The sequence below is a fragment of the Micromys minutus genome, assembly GCF_963924665.1.
Source record: "Micromys minutus genome assembly, chromosome: 26".
In the NCBI taxonomy this organism is placed as follows: domain Eukaryota; kingdom Metazoa; phylum Chordata; class Mammalia; order Rodentia; family Muridae; genus Micromys; species Micromys minutus.
This window is the reverse complement of record NC_137961.1, coordinates 5,793,717-5,809,693: the sequence shown is the minus strand read 5'-3', so window position 1 is coordinate 5,809,693 and position 15,977 is coordinate 5,793,717. Positions and strand designations below refer to the sequence as shown.

The 15,977-nt window shown below is 43.8% G+C and overlaps 1 protein-coding gene across 1 annotated transcript in view; it reads left to right on the top strand.

The window, feature by feature from the left end:
* The first annotated feature begins 10,214 nt into the window (after positions 1–10,214).
* Positions 10,215–15,977, top strand: part of LOC308437657 (serine/threonine-protein kinase Sgk3) — a 34,631-nt gene continuing 28,868 nt past the window's right edge. The window contains exons 1-3 of the mRNA XM_080938767.1: positions 10,215–10,352; positions 12,417–12,500; positions 15,629–15,701. Coding sequence (XP_080794893.1) covers positions 10,257–10,352; positions 12,417–12,500; positions 15,629–15,701 — 253 coding nt within the window. The 5' untranslated portion in view covers positions 10,215–10,256. The remainder of the gene's footprint in view (positions 10,353–12,416; positions 12,501–15,628; positions 15,702–15,977) is intronic.

The following is a 15,977-nucleotide window of genomic DNA, read 5'->3' as shown; positions in this document are numbered from 1 at the left end:
CAGTATCTTCCTAGTCATCGGATGCTGCCTCTGGTGTTGTATCTACAGAGTCCCCACTGTGGCAGAGCCCATCCAGGTTTCTAGGTTATCTTCCGGGACGTTTCTAGCTTTGCAGTATATGTCCACGGGTTTTCTTTTGTAGCATCCTGGGTCTTTTAGCTCCTACCTTTGGGGATCAATGTTCTCCTATACCAGTTCCCAGCTCTGCCTTAATAGGACTCTGCTATTAAGAGTCTCTGTCTCTCCACTTTATTAAGAATATATACTGTCAGTTCTTGGTTTGGTATGGTATGGTACTAGGCAGTACTGAGCCAGTCTTTCAGATTCATGACAAATAGGCTTTAAAAGGCAGTGAGGGTGGGGCGGGGATTGTCTCTAGCCCACTTTTGCCTCAAAGACCTTGAACTCTTGATCTTCCTACCTCTGCCACTTGAGGGCTGGAATTACAGGAGTGCAGCACCTTGTCTGGTTTAGTGGTGGCAGGGATTGAACCCAGGACTCTACGCGTGCTGGGCAAGTACTCTGCCCGCTGAGCTGTATCCCCTGAACTGTTCTTTCCCTCTTAGGGATAAAAGTAGAATAATCTTTAGATCTTACCTCAAATGAAGCAGAGAGGGCCAGGAAAGCAATAAGTGTATAATAGACAGGAACACGGAGACAGTGCTAAAAAGAAAATGTGTAAAGCCACTTAATGTAAATGAATGTCCATATATTTAAGCAGTATTTAGAGGAACAAAATTTTAACGTAGAATTTATGCTTGTTTTTCTTCCTTTTGTTTTTTTTTTTTAAATCACACACACACACACACACACACACACACACACACACACACACACACACACTGTAGCTGTCTTCAGACACACCAGAAGAGGACATTAGATCTCATTACAGATGGTTGTGAGCCACCATGTGGTTGTTGGGGTTTGAACTCAGGACCTCTCGAAGAGCAGTCGGTGCTCTTAACCACTGAGCCATCTCTCCAGCAGTGTTTTTTATTTTTGAGACGCGGGTTCTTGTGTAACTCTGACTGTTCTTGAACTCAGACAAGACTGGTTTCAAGCTCAGCGATCCGTCCACCTGCCTCTACCTCCCGAGTACTAGGATTAAAGTCATGCACCACCACTGCCTGGCAAGACGTTGAACGTTTTTCTGCTGTAGTGTTTTACCCATATGTACACAATAAATATTTAAAAACAAAATCTTGTATCTCTTTTTATTGGAAATATTCTTGCTTTACTCTTCACGGTCTTTAATGACTTTATTGAGAATATCATGGATACATAGTGTTTTTCTAGTGTATCCTTTTCCCCTCCAACTTTCCCCAGGACTCTTTTGAACACATCCCCCTCCTAACTTCATGAATTTGTTTTGTTTTAATAATGCACTGAGTACAATTTGTGCTACATAATATACACACAAATATGTGGCTGTCCATACTCCAGTGGGCCACGTCACCAAAGAAAAACGGCTGTCTCCTAACAATAGCTCCTGAGCTATGGGTGGGGTCTCATGAGCTCCTCCCACATCCGTGCTGAAGCGTTGACTGGCTGGTCTTGTTCAGAGCTCCTCCCACATCCGTGCAGAAGCGTTGACTGGCTGGTCTTGTTCAGAGCTCCTCCCACATCCGTGCAGAAGCGTTGACTGGCCGGTTTTGTTCAGAGCTCCTCCCACATTTGTGCTGAATTGTTGACTGGCTTAGTCTTCAGGCCTTATGCATGTAACTAGGGCTACTGTGGGCTCATGACATCATGTCCAGAAGACAGTATTTCATAGCTCTTCCCCATCTTCCAGCTCCCAATTCTTCTTTTTGCCTTCTCTTTTGTGACGTTCTTCGAGTATATTTTGGTGGGTTGATCTGGATTATTTAGTGTTGATCATTCAGCAGTCAGCACCTTGACGACCCGTGAGAGCCTGTACTAACTGCCGCCCTCTGAACATGGGAGAGACATCTGTGAGCATACATGGAAATATTTAGAAAGCATTTTGATAACATACCTACTTAACAAAGCAACAGTAGTTCCTCCCCTAGGGCCTGTGACCTTCTAAGCCAGGGGCTTTTGACCAGCATCACAGTAGTGGGCATGAATTTCTGAAAGGCATATTCTTGGTAGCATCCTGGCTCTTGCTTTTGTCCCTGTGATGAGGCCAGCATGCAGCTTGTTCTGTCCAAAGCTCTTGGTATATTGGCATGTTTGGCATGTTTTCAGAGCAGGAAGGCAGGAATCTTGACAGTGCTTTCTGATCTCTGACCCCTCCTGGAGGCAGATTGGAAATGGGGCTTTTCTGCTAAGATTTGCCTTCTAGATGCCTGGGACTCTTCTCAACTCTGAGTCTCCAAAGATGATATAGAGGAAGGTGAATAGAAAGGGCCAAGAGAAATTGGGAGATGTGGTAGGTGGTCTGTACTTCTAGATCAGGGTTCTGTGACCCATAGCTGTGTGACTACAGCCTGGTGTTCTTCATCTGTAAAAGGGGCATTTGATATTTGCCTCAGAAAGCTGTGTGAGGATCAGAACAGTTTCTGTGTCAGTGCCCAGTGAACACCAGTTTCTTTATGTGAGTGTGCACGTGCACGTAGAGGCTGAGGCTGAGAGTTGTCTTCCATCCTTTTTCCACCGTGTTTATTGAGGTAAGGCCTCACACCTGAACCAGAGCTCGTTGAATCTGATTGTCCAAGCAGCCTGCTTGCTCGGGGATTGGATCTGGCATCAGATATCTGTCTCTGGAACACTGGAATTACAGTCAGATCACCACTCCCTCATTTGAATAGTGCTGGGTGCTGGGGACTCACCTCAGGTCCTCACACTTACGGGCATCGTCCACAGGTCACCTCGAGGCCCCCAACACCAAGTTTCATGGATCGGATAGTTTTTTTTTTTTTGCTGTGGAGTGGTCCTGTGTGTACTAGATGCTCCCAGACATTCTGTGATGTACTGTTTACTAGCTGCTGTATCCGCTGTCCCTCTTCAGACCTGGCTGCTCTCCGACCGTTCTTCTTCCCTGACCCATTTCTTTGTGTCTTGTTGGATGTGCCAGTAGTGATGCTGCCTCTGATGACTTAGTCTCATGGGGCCGTGTCTCATAGGCCAGAGCAGACCAGCTGCCCCAAGAATACTGCTGACGGTCTTCGGTCCTGCTGGTACAGTCCCTTCCCTGTTGTTGTTGCTATTGTTGTTATTATTATTTGAAAAGCTAACACCATTAAATTTCCCATTTAGTCCACGACCAGAATAATCTTATCTGTTCTCCTTTCACCCCCACTCCCCCCCGGCTCCTCCTTTTCTTAGGTGGGGGGGACGTTCTCTTTATTCTGCTCTGCTTAGTGTGTGATCGGGGGACACTTCTGTAGAATTTTGATCGCTCGGCTTTTACAGAATAAATAGGAATTAAATTTCTAGTAAGATTAATGCTACTTTTTCCAAATTCTATTTTTGTCTGCTTAAATGTAAGTTCATGAAAGATGGGTGTGGCAGCATGCTCCTGTGGACCCAACTACTTAGGAGGCTGAGGTAGGTAGGACCATTCGAGCCCAGGAGTTCAAGACCAGTCTGGGCAGCATAGCAAAACCTTGTCTCAAACCAGAAAAGATAATAAAACTTCCCAAGTCGCCTCCATTTGTTCCTGAGGATTCTGCAGACTGTATATACAGAGTGGCACACGGGTAAAAATCTCCAACATCCAACCATCTTGGTTTAAATTCTGTTACCAGTGGAATCTACCACTTACCCCTGCACATAAACTCGGGCTGTCCAGACCCACCCCAAATCAGTTTTGCCTTTCTTACACCAAATGGAATGGCGTTTCTACACACACAGTGGTTTGGTGACTCAAATAGTGCCCTGTTCACTTCCTGTTCCCGTTTTCAGTCTCTTGAATGCACACGGAGAACTGTCCGGTCTCTTCCCGGACGGAGCACTAAACCAGGAACCAGATGGGCAGTAGCTGGCACCAAATGCTAAAGGGCCACAGATCTTGCTCTTGCCTGGACACTCGTCAGAGACGCCTCAAACCATCCTAACCTCCTGCGTCATTTCTGTTTGTTGAGTGTGACATGGCAGAGGCTCAGGGGCTAAGGCCAGTTTTCATCTTTACAGCACCTTTTTATAGAATAGGTGTCAATAAAAACTGGCAGCCCTTCCGGGTTTCTCAGAAAGTGGGTCAGAACAGCACATCCAGACGTGGAGTCTGGGTTGTTTTGCTCATGTCTCAGTGGAGGTAGTGTTGTCTCTCACTTGAGACAGGACATCCTGTCTCGGAGCCGCAAACCCCTAGGGAATGAGCTGCGTAGCAGATCCCTGAGCTTCTGTGGCGTTTGCCTCCCATCCCTGTTTCTGTGACTTACACAGGTGTCCAGAGTGTCTGTTGTCTCTTGACCGTTAATCTAATGTCATCAATGTGGTGAGTCAGTGGTGGCCTGTGGAGTCAACAGGACCATGGTCCCTCTAGAGCAGTGGTTCTCAACCTTCCTAATGCTTTGACCCTTTTATACAGTTCTTCACATCGTGGTGACCCTCAACCATAGAGTTATTTCTGTTGACACTTCATCACTGTGATTTTGCTACTGTTATGAATTGTAGTGTAAATATCTAATATGCATGATATCTGATAGATGACCTTTGTGGAGGGTCGGTTAACCCCACAGGGTTTGAGGTGCATAGGTTGAGAACCACCACTCTGGAGTCTAGACCATACTATGATAGCCGTGTACATGTTAGCCCTCTGGTATGACAGTGGGCACCGCTATTTCTGTCATGTGATAGCATCTTGTCTTTCACTGGTGATAGAAGAGACATTTATGAATCGGGTCATAAGCTGTACACTTGCCATCAGAGATTATCCTAACAGTCACCCGCCCCACATAGCTCATCTGGGGTTGCATCTGGAATTGGTAACACCACCTGGTTAGAGTTTGGCCATCCACAGTCATGTCCCAAGATGTTTTCGGCTTTTGCCCAGTTAAGCGGGCAGTTTAAGTGGAGATATGACAGGATTCATCAGCTTTTTGATAGTGATGCTGACTTAGGAACTCACAAGGGAGATGGGGTGGAGTAGTTTTTGTTGGTGGGAGTAGGGTGGTTGGTTATAAGGCCAGGAACCAAATGGACCAAAGGTGCTGACAAACTGTGAGTCAGCAACTCTTGATCCTTGTCAGAGGTTTCCACAAGGCTCGTTCCTCTTGAATAGCTTTTGTGGTAGGACTGTGGTCCACTGTGGGGATTTGGCAAGTTACTCATACATAGGTTTCTAGTAAAAGTCAAGGGAAACAGCCAGAAGGTAAATCTGTTTCCATTGGACACACCAAGATTCTGGGGCCAACAGTATCTCTTACACCATCTTTAGGAGCCCCACTCTGAATTGTGTAATACATTTTATATTTCCCCCCAAATTGGTGTATGATCAGAGATGTCCAGTAACCTTTGGAAGGGCTTCGTAGTTCCTGTTCTACAATGGATATCCACTCTGAGGTGCCTGCAGGTAACTCCTGGGACAGGATTGAAGGAAAATCAGTGTGGTATGTGCTCCTGGCCTTTCAATGGGTCATGATAATTCTAGGTTGAACTCAGCGTGTTCTCTGATGTCTCGGTTGTCTTTGTGAGCTCAGCTGGGTTATGGGGAATAAAGAAAGGTGAGACCATGACTGAGGGATTGGTGTCTCCTTGGTGAACAACTTGAAAGGGTCGTATGGAGCACGGGGACAGGATGGGAGGCACTGGCAGTCCAGATGTCCCCAGAGGAGCTCAGGTAGCTTCACTGAGCTGGGCAAGTTCAGTTGAGTGGAAGTGGTGGCCATCCTTCTGACCCTCACTCACACTGCCCCAAAGCCTGCATCCGACATCCAGGATCTGCCTTCCAAGTGCCTTTCTGTAGCATCTAGGACCACATGGCTGCATGTTTAATTGCTCTTCACCAGTTTCCATTGAGTTCTGGCCTGTATTCTTCATCCTATAAGAATAAAGATGGCAGCTATAAGAAGACAGGGCTGGACAGATGGCTCGATGGTTAAGCCCACTGACTGCTCTTCCAGAGGTCCTGAGTTCAATTCCCAGCAACCACATGGTGGCTCACAACCATCTGTAATGGGATCTGATGCCCTCTCCTGGTGTGTCTGAAGACAGCTACAAAGCAGCCACATTCCACTAGTCATTTGCTTTGTGCACACCTCCAAGGACACTTAAAACATCAGCCCTTGTTACAATCACTCTGCTATCTGTCTGTGCCCATCCGGTGACACCTTGCATGTCACTGTTCCATCCTCTCCCTCCATAGAAGGGTTAATGCTTATTAATATATGTCCTATTTTTATATCTTCTTCCCCTTCCACTAAAAGTAGATTCTTTTCTCATACAGTGTATTACAGTTTCCCCTCCCTCTACTCCTTCTGGCTCCTCCCATCCTCTTCTGGCTCCTCCCCTCCCTCTACTCCTTCTGGCTCCTCCCCTCCCTCTACTCCTTCTGGCTCCTCCCCTCCTTTTCTGGCCCCTCCCCCCTCTTCCAGCTCCTCCCCTCCTCTTCCGGCTCCCCCCCCCCCTCCAGGATCAACTCCCTTTCTCTCTCTCACTAAAAAAGAACAGGATTCTTAGAGAAACACAAGACAATAAAAGGTAACAAGATAAAACTGAGGTTGGACAAGTGGATCAACAGAAAGATCCTCTCGTGAAGGACAGAATCCGGGCCCTACCCGTTCTCACAGCCATTTAACATTAACGTGAAAGCTGTAACCTGCAGGCCCCGTGCTTGCTGCTTCAGGCTCTGTGGGTTCCCAGGAGCTGTGCCCAGTTGACTTAGATGTCCTTGTTCTCCTGATGTCCTCTGTCCCTTCTGACTCTTCCTGCCTCCTCTTCTGCGGGGTTTCCTGAGCTCTGGGAAAAGGGCTTGATGGAGCCTTCCCATGTAGAGTTGTGTGTTCTAAGGTCCTGTCTCTGTCTCTCTCTCTCTCCCCCCTCTGTCTCTCTCTCCCTCCCTCCCTCTGTCTCTCTCTCCCTCCATCCCTCCCTCCCTCCCTCCCTCCCTCCCTCTCTCTCTCTCTCTCTCCCTCCCTCCCGCCCTCCCCCCCTCCCCCCCTGCACATCTGGCTGTGGGTATATGTATTTGTTCCTATCTGCTGTAAGAAGAAACCTCTTTGATAATGACTGAACAAGACACAGATCTACAAATTCGGTAGAATATCGTTTTATCACTACTTTTGGGGCAGGGGTTCAAAGTAGAGCTCTGGGTTATCTAGTCGCTAGTTCTTGGTCACTCAAACAGTGTTGGGTATGGGTTTTCCCTGTGATTTAAGCCATAAGTTAGAGCAGACATTGGTTGGTTACTCCCACACACGAGCTTGGTGCCACCATTGCCCTGGCGTATTTTGCCAGCAGGGAAGATTGTAGATCAGAGTTTTTGTGCCTTGGTTGGTGTTTACATTTCTCTTTTGGCTGCCTGTGGAGTATTTTCCCATACCAAACATACTAGAACATCGGGTTAAAGGTTCTGTGTTGGCAGCACCAACCTTCCGGTGGTCACGAGTGTGCAGGTGTGTCTTCAGCAGTGGGTTCCCGCAGTCAGTTTGGGAAGAACAGTTTTGGGATTGCCATGGGAGATGTTGGCCATCAACTGAACTGGATGTAACCCGTACTGGAAGCTTTGTTTGGTGACAACAGATGACCAGTTAAGACTGTGTTTCCCTCATATTCGGAGACTTTATTAGGATCCCCTCCGTATACTTTAGTATGTTTCTACTGTACCAGGTTTTTATTTCATTCCTCAAATTCCCCTCAATACTAGCTCTCTCCCTGTATCCCCTCAGTATCTCTCCCGTCCCCTTCCCAACTTGATCTTCTGTTCACATCTGCCCGACTCCCAGTCCACTCATAAAATCTATTCCATTCCTCCTAGCCCCTTCTACCCTCTCTGAGACTATAGATTGCAGCTTGTCATTTATTTAATAGCTAATATCCACATGTAAGCAAATACGTACCATATTTATCTTTCTGGGTCTGGGTCACTTCACTCAGGATGATTTTTTTTTCTAGTTCCGACCATTTGACTGCAAATTTTATGATGTCGTTTTTTAACGGCTGAGTAGTAATATTCCACTGTGTAAATGTATCACATTTTCTTCATCCAGTCTTTATTTGGGGCACATCTAGATTGTTTCCAATTTCTGGTTATTATGAAGAGCAGCAACAAACGTGGTTGCATGAGTGTCCTTGTGGTATGATCTGTCTTTATGGTATGGTGGGTATATGCTCAGGAGTTGTATAGCTGGGTCTTGAGGCAGATTGATTGTCTTGTTCCTAAGGAGCTGCCATTTTGGTTTTCATAGTGGGTCCCACCAGCGATGGATGTGTTTCTCCTTGCTCACTTGCATTACTGAGTGTAGCCGTTCTTCCAGTTCTAAGATGGAATCTCAAAGTGGCTTTGCTTCATGTTTCCCTGATGGCTGAGGACGCGGAACATTTTTCAAAAAGTGTCTTTCAGTCATTTGCGTTTCTTTTATTGAGAATTTTCTGTTCAGATCTCTCCCCCATTTTTAATTGTGTTATTTAATTTTTTGACATCTATTTTCTTAAGTTCTTCGTATATTTTGGATATTATTCCTCTATCAGATGTGGAATTTATCAGTTGGCAAAAGTCCGTCTTCCACTCTGCTGAGAGCTACTTTGTCCAAATGATGGTATCCTTTGCCTTAGAGAAGCTTCTCTGTTTCATGAGGTGCTGTTCTTTCATTTTTTATATCAGAGCCTGCGCTAAAGACAACTCAGGAAGTGTCTCCTGTGCTAATGAGTTCAAAGCTATTCTCCACTTTCTAGTCTCTCAGGTCCCAGGTCTCTGGTTTTAGGTCGTGGTCTTTTTGATCCATTTGGAGTTCTGTGCATGGTGGGAAACATGGATTGGTTGTACATTCTTCTACACCAGACATTCAGTTGACCAGCACCATTTGTTGAGGATGCTGGGTTGTTTTGTCTTTCCCAGTGTGTGTTTCTTGGTTTTTTATCAAAGATCGTGTGTCTGGATTTATGTTTGGGTCCTCAGTTCAGTTCGGTTGATCAACATGTCTTCTTATCCCAGTACATGCTGTTCTTACTGCAATGGCTCTGTAGTGCAACAGAAACTCAGGAATGCTGAGACTCCAGCAGTTCTTCTGTTGTCTAGGATTGCTTTAGCTGTCTTGGGATTTTTGTGTCCATATGAAGCTGAGATTGGGTCTTTCAAGATCTGCAAAGAATTGGGTTGAAATTTCAATGGGGATTGCATTGGATCTGTAGCTTGCTTTTGGTAGGATGGCCATTTTTACTATGTTAATCCTACCTATTCGTGAGCATGGGAGATTTTTTCCCATCTTCTGATATCTTCAACTTCTTTCCTCAAAGATTTGAAGTTTTTATTACATAAGTCTTTGGCTTGCTTGGTTAGAGTTACCCTAACATATTTCCTATTATTCAGGGTTATGCAGTTGCTCTGATTTCCTTTCCAGTCTGTTTATCATTTGTATATAGGAGGGCGACTGATTTCCACAAATTATGTTTGTATCCAGCTATTTTGCTGAAAGTGTTTATTTGCTGTGGAAATCCTCGGTGGGAATTTTTAGGGTCACGTATGTATACTATAACATCACAGCAATAAGAAAACTTTGATTTCTTTCCTTCCCATCTGTATCCTCTTGATCTTCTTCGGTTGTCTTACGGCTCTGTCTAAGCCTTTAAGTTCTATCCTGAATACTTACGGAGAGATGAGTGGACAACCTTGTCTTGCTTTAAGTTCCTGTCTGTTTAATTTGTTGCTGGCTATCCACTTGCTGTATGTAGCCTTTGTTACATTTAGGTATATCCCTGACTCTTCCATCTCTCCAAGGCTTTATTTATCAGGAAGGAGGGTTGGACTTTGTCAAAGGTCTTTTCTGTATCTAATGAGATGGTCATGTTGGTTTTTTTCTTTCAGTTTGTTCTTATGGTAGATTACCTTTACTCATTTTCAGACACTAAACCATCCCTACATCTCTGGGATGAAGTCCACACACACACACACACACACACACACACACACACACACACACACACACACACAATCCCCTTCAAAGGCCAGAGGAGACATCAGATACTCTGAAACTGGTTTGCTAATCATGTTTTTTTGTTGTTGTTGTTTAAGGTTCCATGATGGAGTTTGAACATTACCTCAAGAGGTTTCATATTTTGGATTAGTTAATCTTATTTATCCTCTGCTGAGAACTTTGAAACTTCAGACTCAATTTCTGTGTCCTTCAAGATATTAAATGCAGAGAGATTGTACCATGGACTACAAGGAGAGCTGCCCAAGTGTAAGCATTCCCAGCTCGGACGAACACAGAGAGAAAAAGAAGAGGTTCACGGTAAGTGTGTGGTAGGAAGCTTCTGACGGTCAGGACAGCCAATGTCTCCACTACCCCCTCACCCCCACTACTCCCCCTCCTCTCCACAGGTTCAGGTTTTACTTCTTCTGAATAAGTTACCCTCACAAAACCTTCTTTAGGCCGGGTGGTGGCAGTGCATATCTCTAAACCCAGCACTGTAGGGGAAGGTGGATCTCTGAGTTCAAGGCCAGCCTGGTCTACAGAGCATGTTCCAACACAGCCAGGGCTACACAGTAAAACCCTTCCTCCAAAATAACAATTAATAATAATAATAATAATAATAATAATAATAATAATAATAATAATAATGAGAAAAAAAGATAAAATAAGAAAATTAAGCTTTCTTTGGCTTCCATAACAGTAATTGTTCCTTTTAGTGCAGACTTTTGCCTGTTTGCCTATCTCTTTGGAGAACTGAGGATGTGCTGGTAATGTTATCAGAGGCTATTAGTGGAAAACAAGCACCTTAAAATATTTATTTATCTATTTATATGAATGTGTATGCTTTCTTACAGTACATGCACACGTGTGGGCTCTATAGAGGACAAAAGTAACCAGATAGCTTGGGTGTCCTTTGTTACTCTATGACAATTCCTTTGAGGGTCTCTCCTTGAACCTGGGGTTCCTGTACTCTTCATTACTAAAAGCCAAAAAGCTCCTCCTATCTCTGCCTTCCCTCAGAGTTTGGATTACAGATGTGTGCAGAACGCATAGCCTGTTACATAGTTCTAGGGTCCACACCTCTGTCTTCATGACCGCACAGTCTCATACCTGGCCTTGCCCTCACTGGTCTGACTTGAGAAGACCTTGCGTTGGTGTGAGCAGGTTCCAGTAGGGCGCTCTACGGATACAGTACCTTAGTTGTGATCATTGCACATCAGCACCACCATGGATGTGTTAGGAGTAGGCCACTGAATCCTTACCAGCTAAGCCTTGTGTGACAAGTGACTTTCAGCTGGAATTTATGATAATGTGGGAGCTGAGAAGAGCTGAACTGTTAAGAGAAACACCCCAGACACCATGTTCTGCCTTATTAACTTGTAGATCTGGATAACCCACCTTTTGTGGGACAGGGTAATTTGTACATGTGCGTGTAGCTGTCTGAGATAAATCTGCTTTTCTCTAACAACAAGAGAGTGTGAAAACTCTTATAGCACGTCCCCTAATACAGCTCTTATCTAGTGACCATTATAAAAAGTACATTTGTAACTCAGGCCCTTTATCAACCACCCCATGTACATATACTTGGGTTATTGTTGTTTTCTAGCTACAATGAATATCATCCTTGGGTTCTCAACCCTTTTTTCATATTTCATTATGATGTATGGAGCTGTTTTCTAAGGCTCCCTTTGGCTAAAATAGGGAAATTAACTCTGTGTCTGTGAAGACTTGATGCTATGACATATAGAGGGACAGAATGATACAGACCTTTAGCTGAAGGTTAATGGTTTTCAGATTAAGTGAATGAGCTCTTTGACCGACACAGCAGGGCCCACTTTATCGGATCATTGGTTATAATTAAATGAGGCTGTATAGGAAGATGTTAGACACAGTTGTAAAATGACACTAGAAAAATGAAAGGATACAGTTGTTATTTTGGAAAGGTACAGTGTAAAAGATGGTCGGGAAGAAAAGCAGCAGGAGCTGAGTGTTTACTGTGGGACAGGCGTCACTTTTGAAAGTACTTTGTGACTTCAAGGCATAGTTAGTTGGTGAGTAAGAGAATGGCATCTTTATCTTGAGTTACTTGTGATGAGCTAATCAGGATTAAAAAAAATACTTCCCTCTTATAGCGTGTACTGTTGTGTGTGTCTTTTTTTTTTTTTTTAAGGTTTGCTACTGGGAAGTTGGTTACATAACAATAAAATGCAAAAGCTAACTAATCTAAAAGTAAAGAATAGTTAACCTTGCTAGAACAAAAAGTTGGTTTCATTTGGTATTTGTCTTTATCTTGGAGAATCACCTAAACAGTTACCAGTTTTTGTGTGTGGTTTCTTTGCAGTTGAAATTTGTTAAATTATGTCATCCCCCCCCCCCCCACAGGTTTATAAAGTTCTGGTCTCCGTGGGCAGAAGCGAGTGGTTTGTCTTCAGGAGATACGCAGAGTTTGACAAACTCTACAATTCTGTAAGAGACTGCATTGTTTCTGTCTAAAGTAAAACATTTGAGAAAAAACCATGAGCTGAGAAATGTATTTGAATGAGTAAATCAATTCGTGTTGTCAAGCGGAAAGGCGCTGACTCTTCAGAAGCATCTTAACTCAGTCTTTGTGTGAAATGTGGGAAGACAGACAGTTCCAAGTGAACAAGGAGGGGAGACACAAGTCCGAGGGCACAAGGACATTTCGGTGTCAGACGACATTAGGCACAAATCCTTTGAGCCAAATAATAACGGTATTTATCAAGGCAGTTCTGGTTAAACTCTCGATCTGAAAAGTGCCAACTGCACACTCCTCTTCTGTATCATTCTTAGAAGTGATTAGTTTCAGATACTGACAAAGCTGAACCGACTGTCTAAGACTGAGGCCATTTTATCCCTAATCCAGCTATTGAGTGGCTCACAGTCTAGTGCCTACAGTTGCACATAGTATTTAACGTATGCAGTGAGGTGCGACCATCGTTGAGGGGCACCAGGCCAGATGCTGCCAGCTGCGGACGTGGGTGGAAGATATTGTCATCGGTCAGACAGGGCACTTCAGGGGTCTGGATTAGAGCAGCTCCGAGGTCCAGGTTTTGTTTTGGTCATGGGAAATGAACAAATAAAACAACAAACAAAAAACCAGTTGTGCCCCCTCCCCCCCTTCATGCCTTTAGTGAGGAGATAACTGCATCTCTAGGAAATTGTTTTATATTTAAAGAGGTAATGTTCATTTCTTAACCCTGTCTCCCGGTTTTAAAAATCCGTTCATCTTGGGGCTGGAAAGATAGCCCTTGCTGTTCTCGTAAGATGGTCCTCACGGGGCGGCTCACAATCACCTGGAAGTTTCATGTCAGCGCTTTTCAGTATCTTCTCTTGCCTTCAGGGGCACAGCACACACAGTACATATACAGACACATATCCACACCAATACAGTGTTAAAATCATACATAAATCTGCAAGGTATCATCCATAAGAGTTTTCAAACCTACTGAGGAGCGGTTATCTCGGCTGAGAGACAGACTGTTTCCCAAGTGGAGTGAGTCGTAAGATCTCATGGTTTTTAGGTCATAAAAAAGTTAGACTTTCTGGCTCACCTTATTTCCCATTTCTCTGCATCTGCCCTAAACAGCCCCCAAATGATACACTTCGTAAAAGTGAACTTACAGATAACAGGGCTCTAGCTTTGAATGACATTTACTAGTCCCGATGCAGATTGTTAAATATTCCAGAAAATCTGGATTGGGGAACTTGGAGTAGATTAAATGTGAGCTTTTGCCTTTAGTGTTACTGCTAGGGGTGGGGGTGGGATGTAATGTTTACTGTTTTCCTCTGTTCTTTATGGCTCATTAAAGCTTATGGAATTGAATTTCCTATGCATTGCTTAACAATGGATATTAAGGTAGTGGCTGTCAGTGAAAGTAGCGTGCTAGAGGAAAACGGTAACCAGTCCCCAAGGGGCTAACCTCTAACCTTCTAGTAGGTATTAAAAAAATAATTTCTTTTGGGAACTGGTAAGAGTTGGCTACTGCCCGTCCCACAGCCCCGGGAGCCATCTCTCCCCTCTTAGAGCCTTCTCTCTCACTTTTTTTTCATCTTTTTTAATTTGCTGATTTTTGTCTTATAAATGTCTCATGTAAAAATTTCAGTTTGTGACTAATTTTTTTTGTCAACTTAACTGTTTTTAAAGCACGTGGTTGGCATTTTTAACTTTTATTAGTGCGAACCATCTAGCAGTTGGCAGTAAGTATATTAGTACAAACAAGAAAACAATAAAACACCGCTGACGTCAAGACACGCCTTTAATCCCAGCACTCAGGAGGCTGAGGCGGGTGGATCTCTTGAGTTCAAGACCAGTGTGGTCTACAGAACAAATTCCAGGACAGCCGAAGCAATATAGAGAAAAACGCTGGGAAGAAAAAAAACGAGAAAATAATGAAATGACCATCACAGTCTTTGATCACTGCCACAGTGCTATTTGTTTCGTGTTACATATGAATTTTGGCACAAATCCTGACTCGCCATTTTATCTGTAAATATTTTTAATGCAGCTTTATGTAAATGATAACGATTGTTATCTTGCATCTAAAGATACGGACAGCCAGGCCTTGTTCATGTGACAGCAGTTACGCCTCTGTGTGCTTGCCGTGGGGTAACGTTTGCTTCTCCCTCTTTAAGTCTGCAAATTGATGACTGCTTGCCCGTAGCAGTGCGGAGATTGTTTTGTTGTTTGTTTTTTCTGTTCCCAGTCAGGTATGTGGTCCCTGTTGTGTGGATTCTCTACCGACAGCCAGAAATACAACCTGACTGTTCCTTGTTTAACATCTTTCCACAATATGTGCTTGAGCAGCAAATGGTTCTTCGGTAAAAGTCCGTTTTTCCGCAAACAGATCTAATAAACAAATGGATTAGATACTAATTAAGAGAAAGCTGGAGTTGAGGGAATTGGGGGCAAGATTAGTTCATGCTCCCTGAGAACCGTTACCATCTGCTGCTGTGGGTCACAAAGAGCACTTGTCTTGGGGTAATGGGTGAGCGGTACTTACTGCAGAACCTAGGTACCATCCTTAGTCTGAGTGCTTACCAAATAGGTTCCGGTCCAACTGCACAAAAGATCAGAAAGATGCCCGGTTGGCCTAGCCTCATTTTCTCAGACCAAACAAACATACGAAAGCCCTGAGGCACAGAGATGTTCCAAGTAACAAACCAAACAGTTTGCTGGGACAAAGTAGGGTGATTAGTAGTCGGTCTGTGGCAACTTATTGATCTGTATTAGTATTGTGTGTTGTGCCGATTACGGTCAACCTGTCTTTTTTTTTTTTTTTTGAACAGGCATTTTTTTTATTTTTTAAGATTTGTTTATTTATTTTATGTATTTGGGTACACTGTTGCTCTCTTCAGACACACCAGAAGAGAGCATCAGATCCCATTACAGATGGTTGTGAGCCACCATGTGGTTGCTGGGAGTTGAACTCAGGACCTCTGGAAGAGTAGTCACTGCTCTTAACCACTGAGCCATCTCCCCAGCCCATGGTCAACCTGTCTTAAGATCGCATTGTGTTGTGCAGGTGCACATAGATTTAGAAATTAGCTCACAGAATGCTGTTTTTAAAATTCAGTTGAAGAAACAGTTTCCTGCCATGGCTCTGAAGATTCCTGCCAAGAGAATATTTGGTGATAATTTTGATCCAGGTAAGCAAAAGCTTTATAGTCTAACTGTTGAGTTCTGGTTGAAGTTTGAAGAAGTAGGTTGTATAGTCACTGAAGAAAAAAAAAAAAAAAAAAAAAAAAAAAAAAAAATATATATATATATATATATATATATATATATATATATATATATATATATATATAATCTTGCTATGTAGCCTAGGATAGCCTCAAAATTGTAATCCTCCTGCCTCAGCCTCGGGCATGCACTTATTTTGTTCATGAGGTCTGTGATATACAAGCTACTTCACCGTTGAG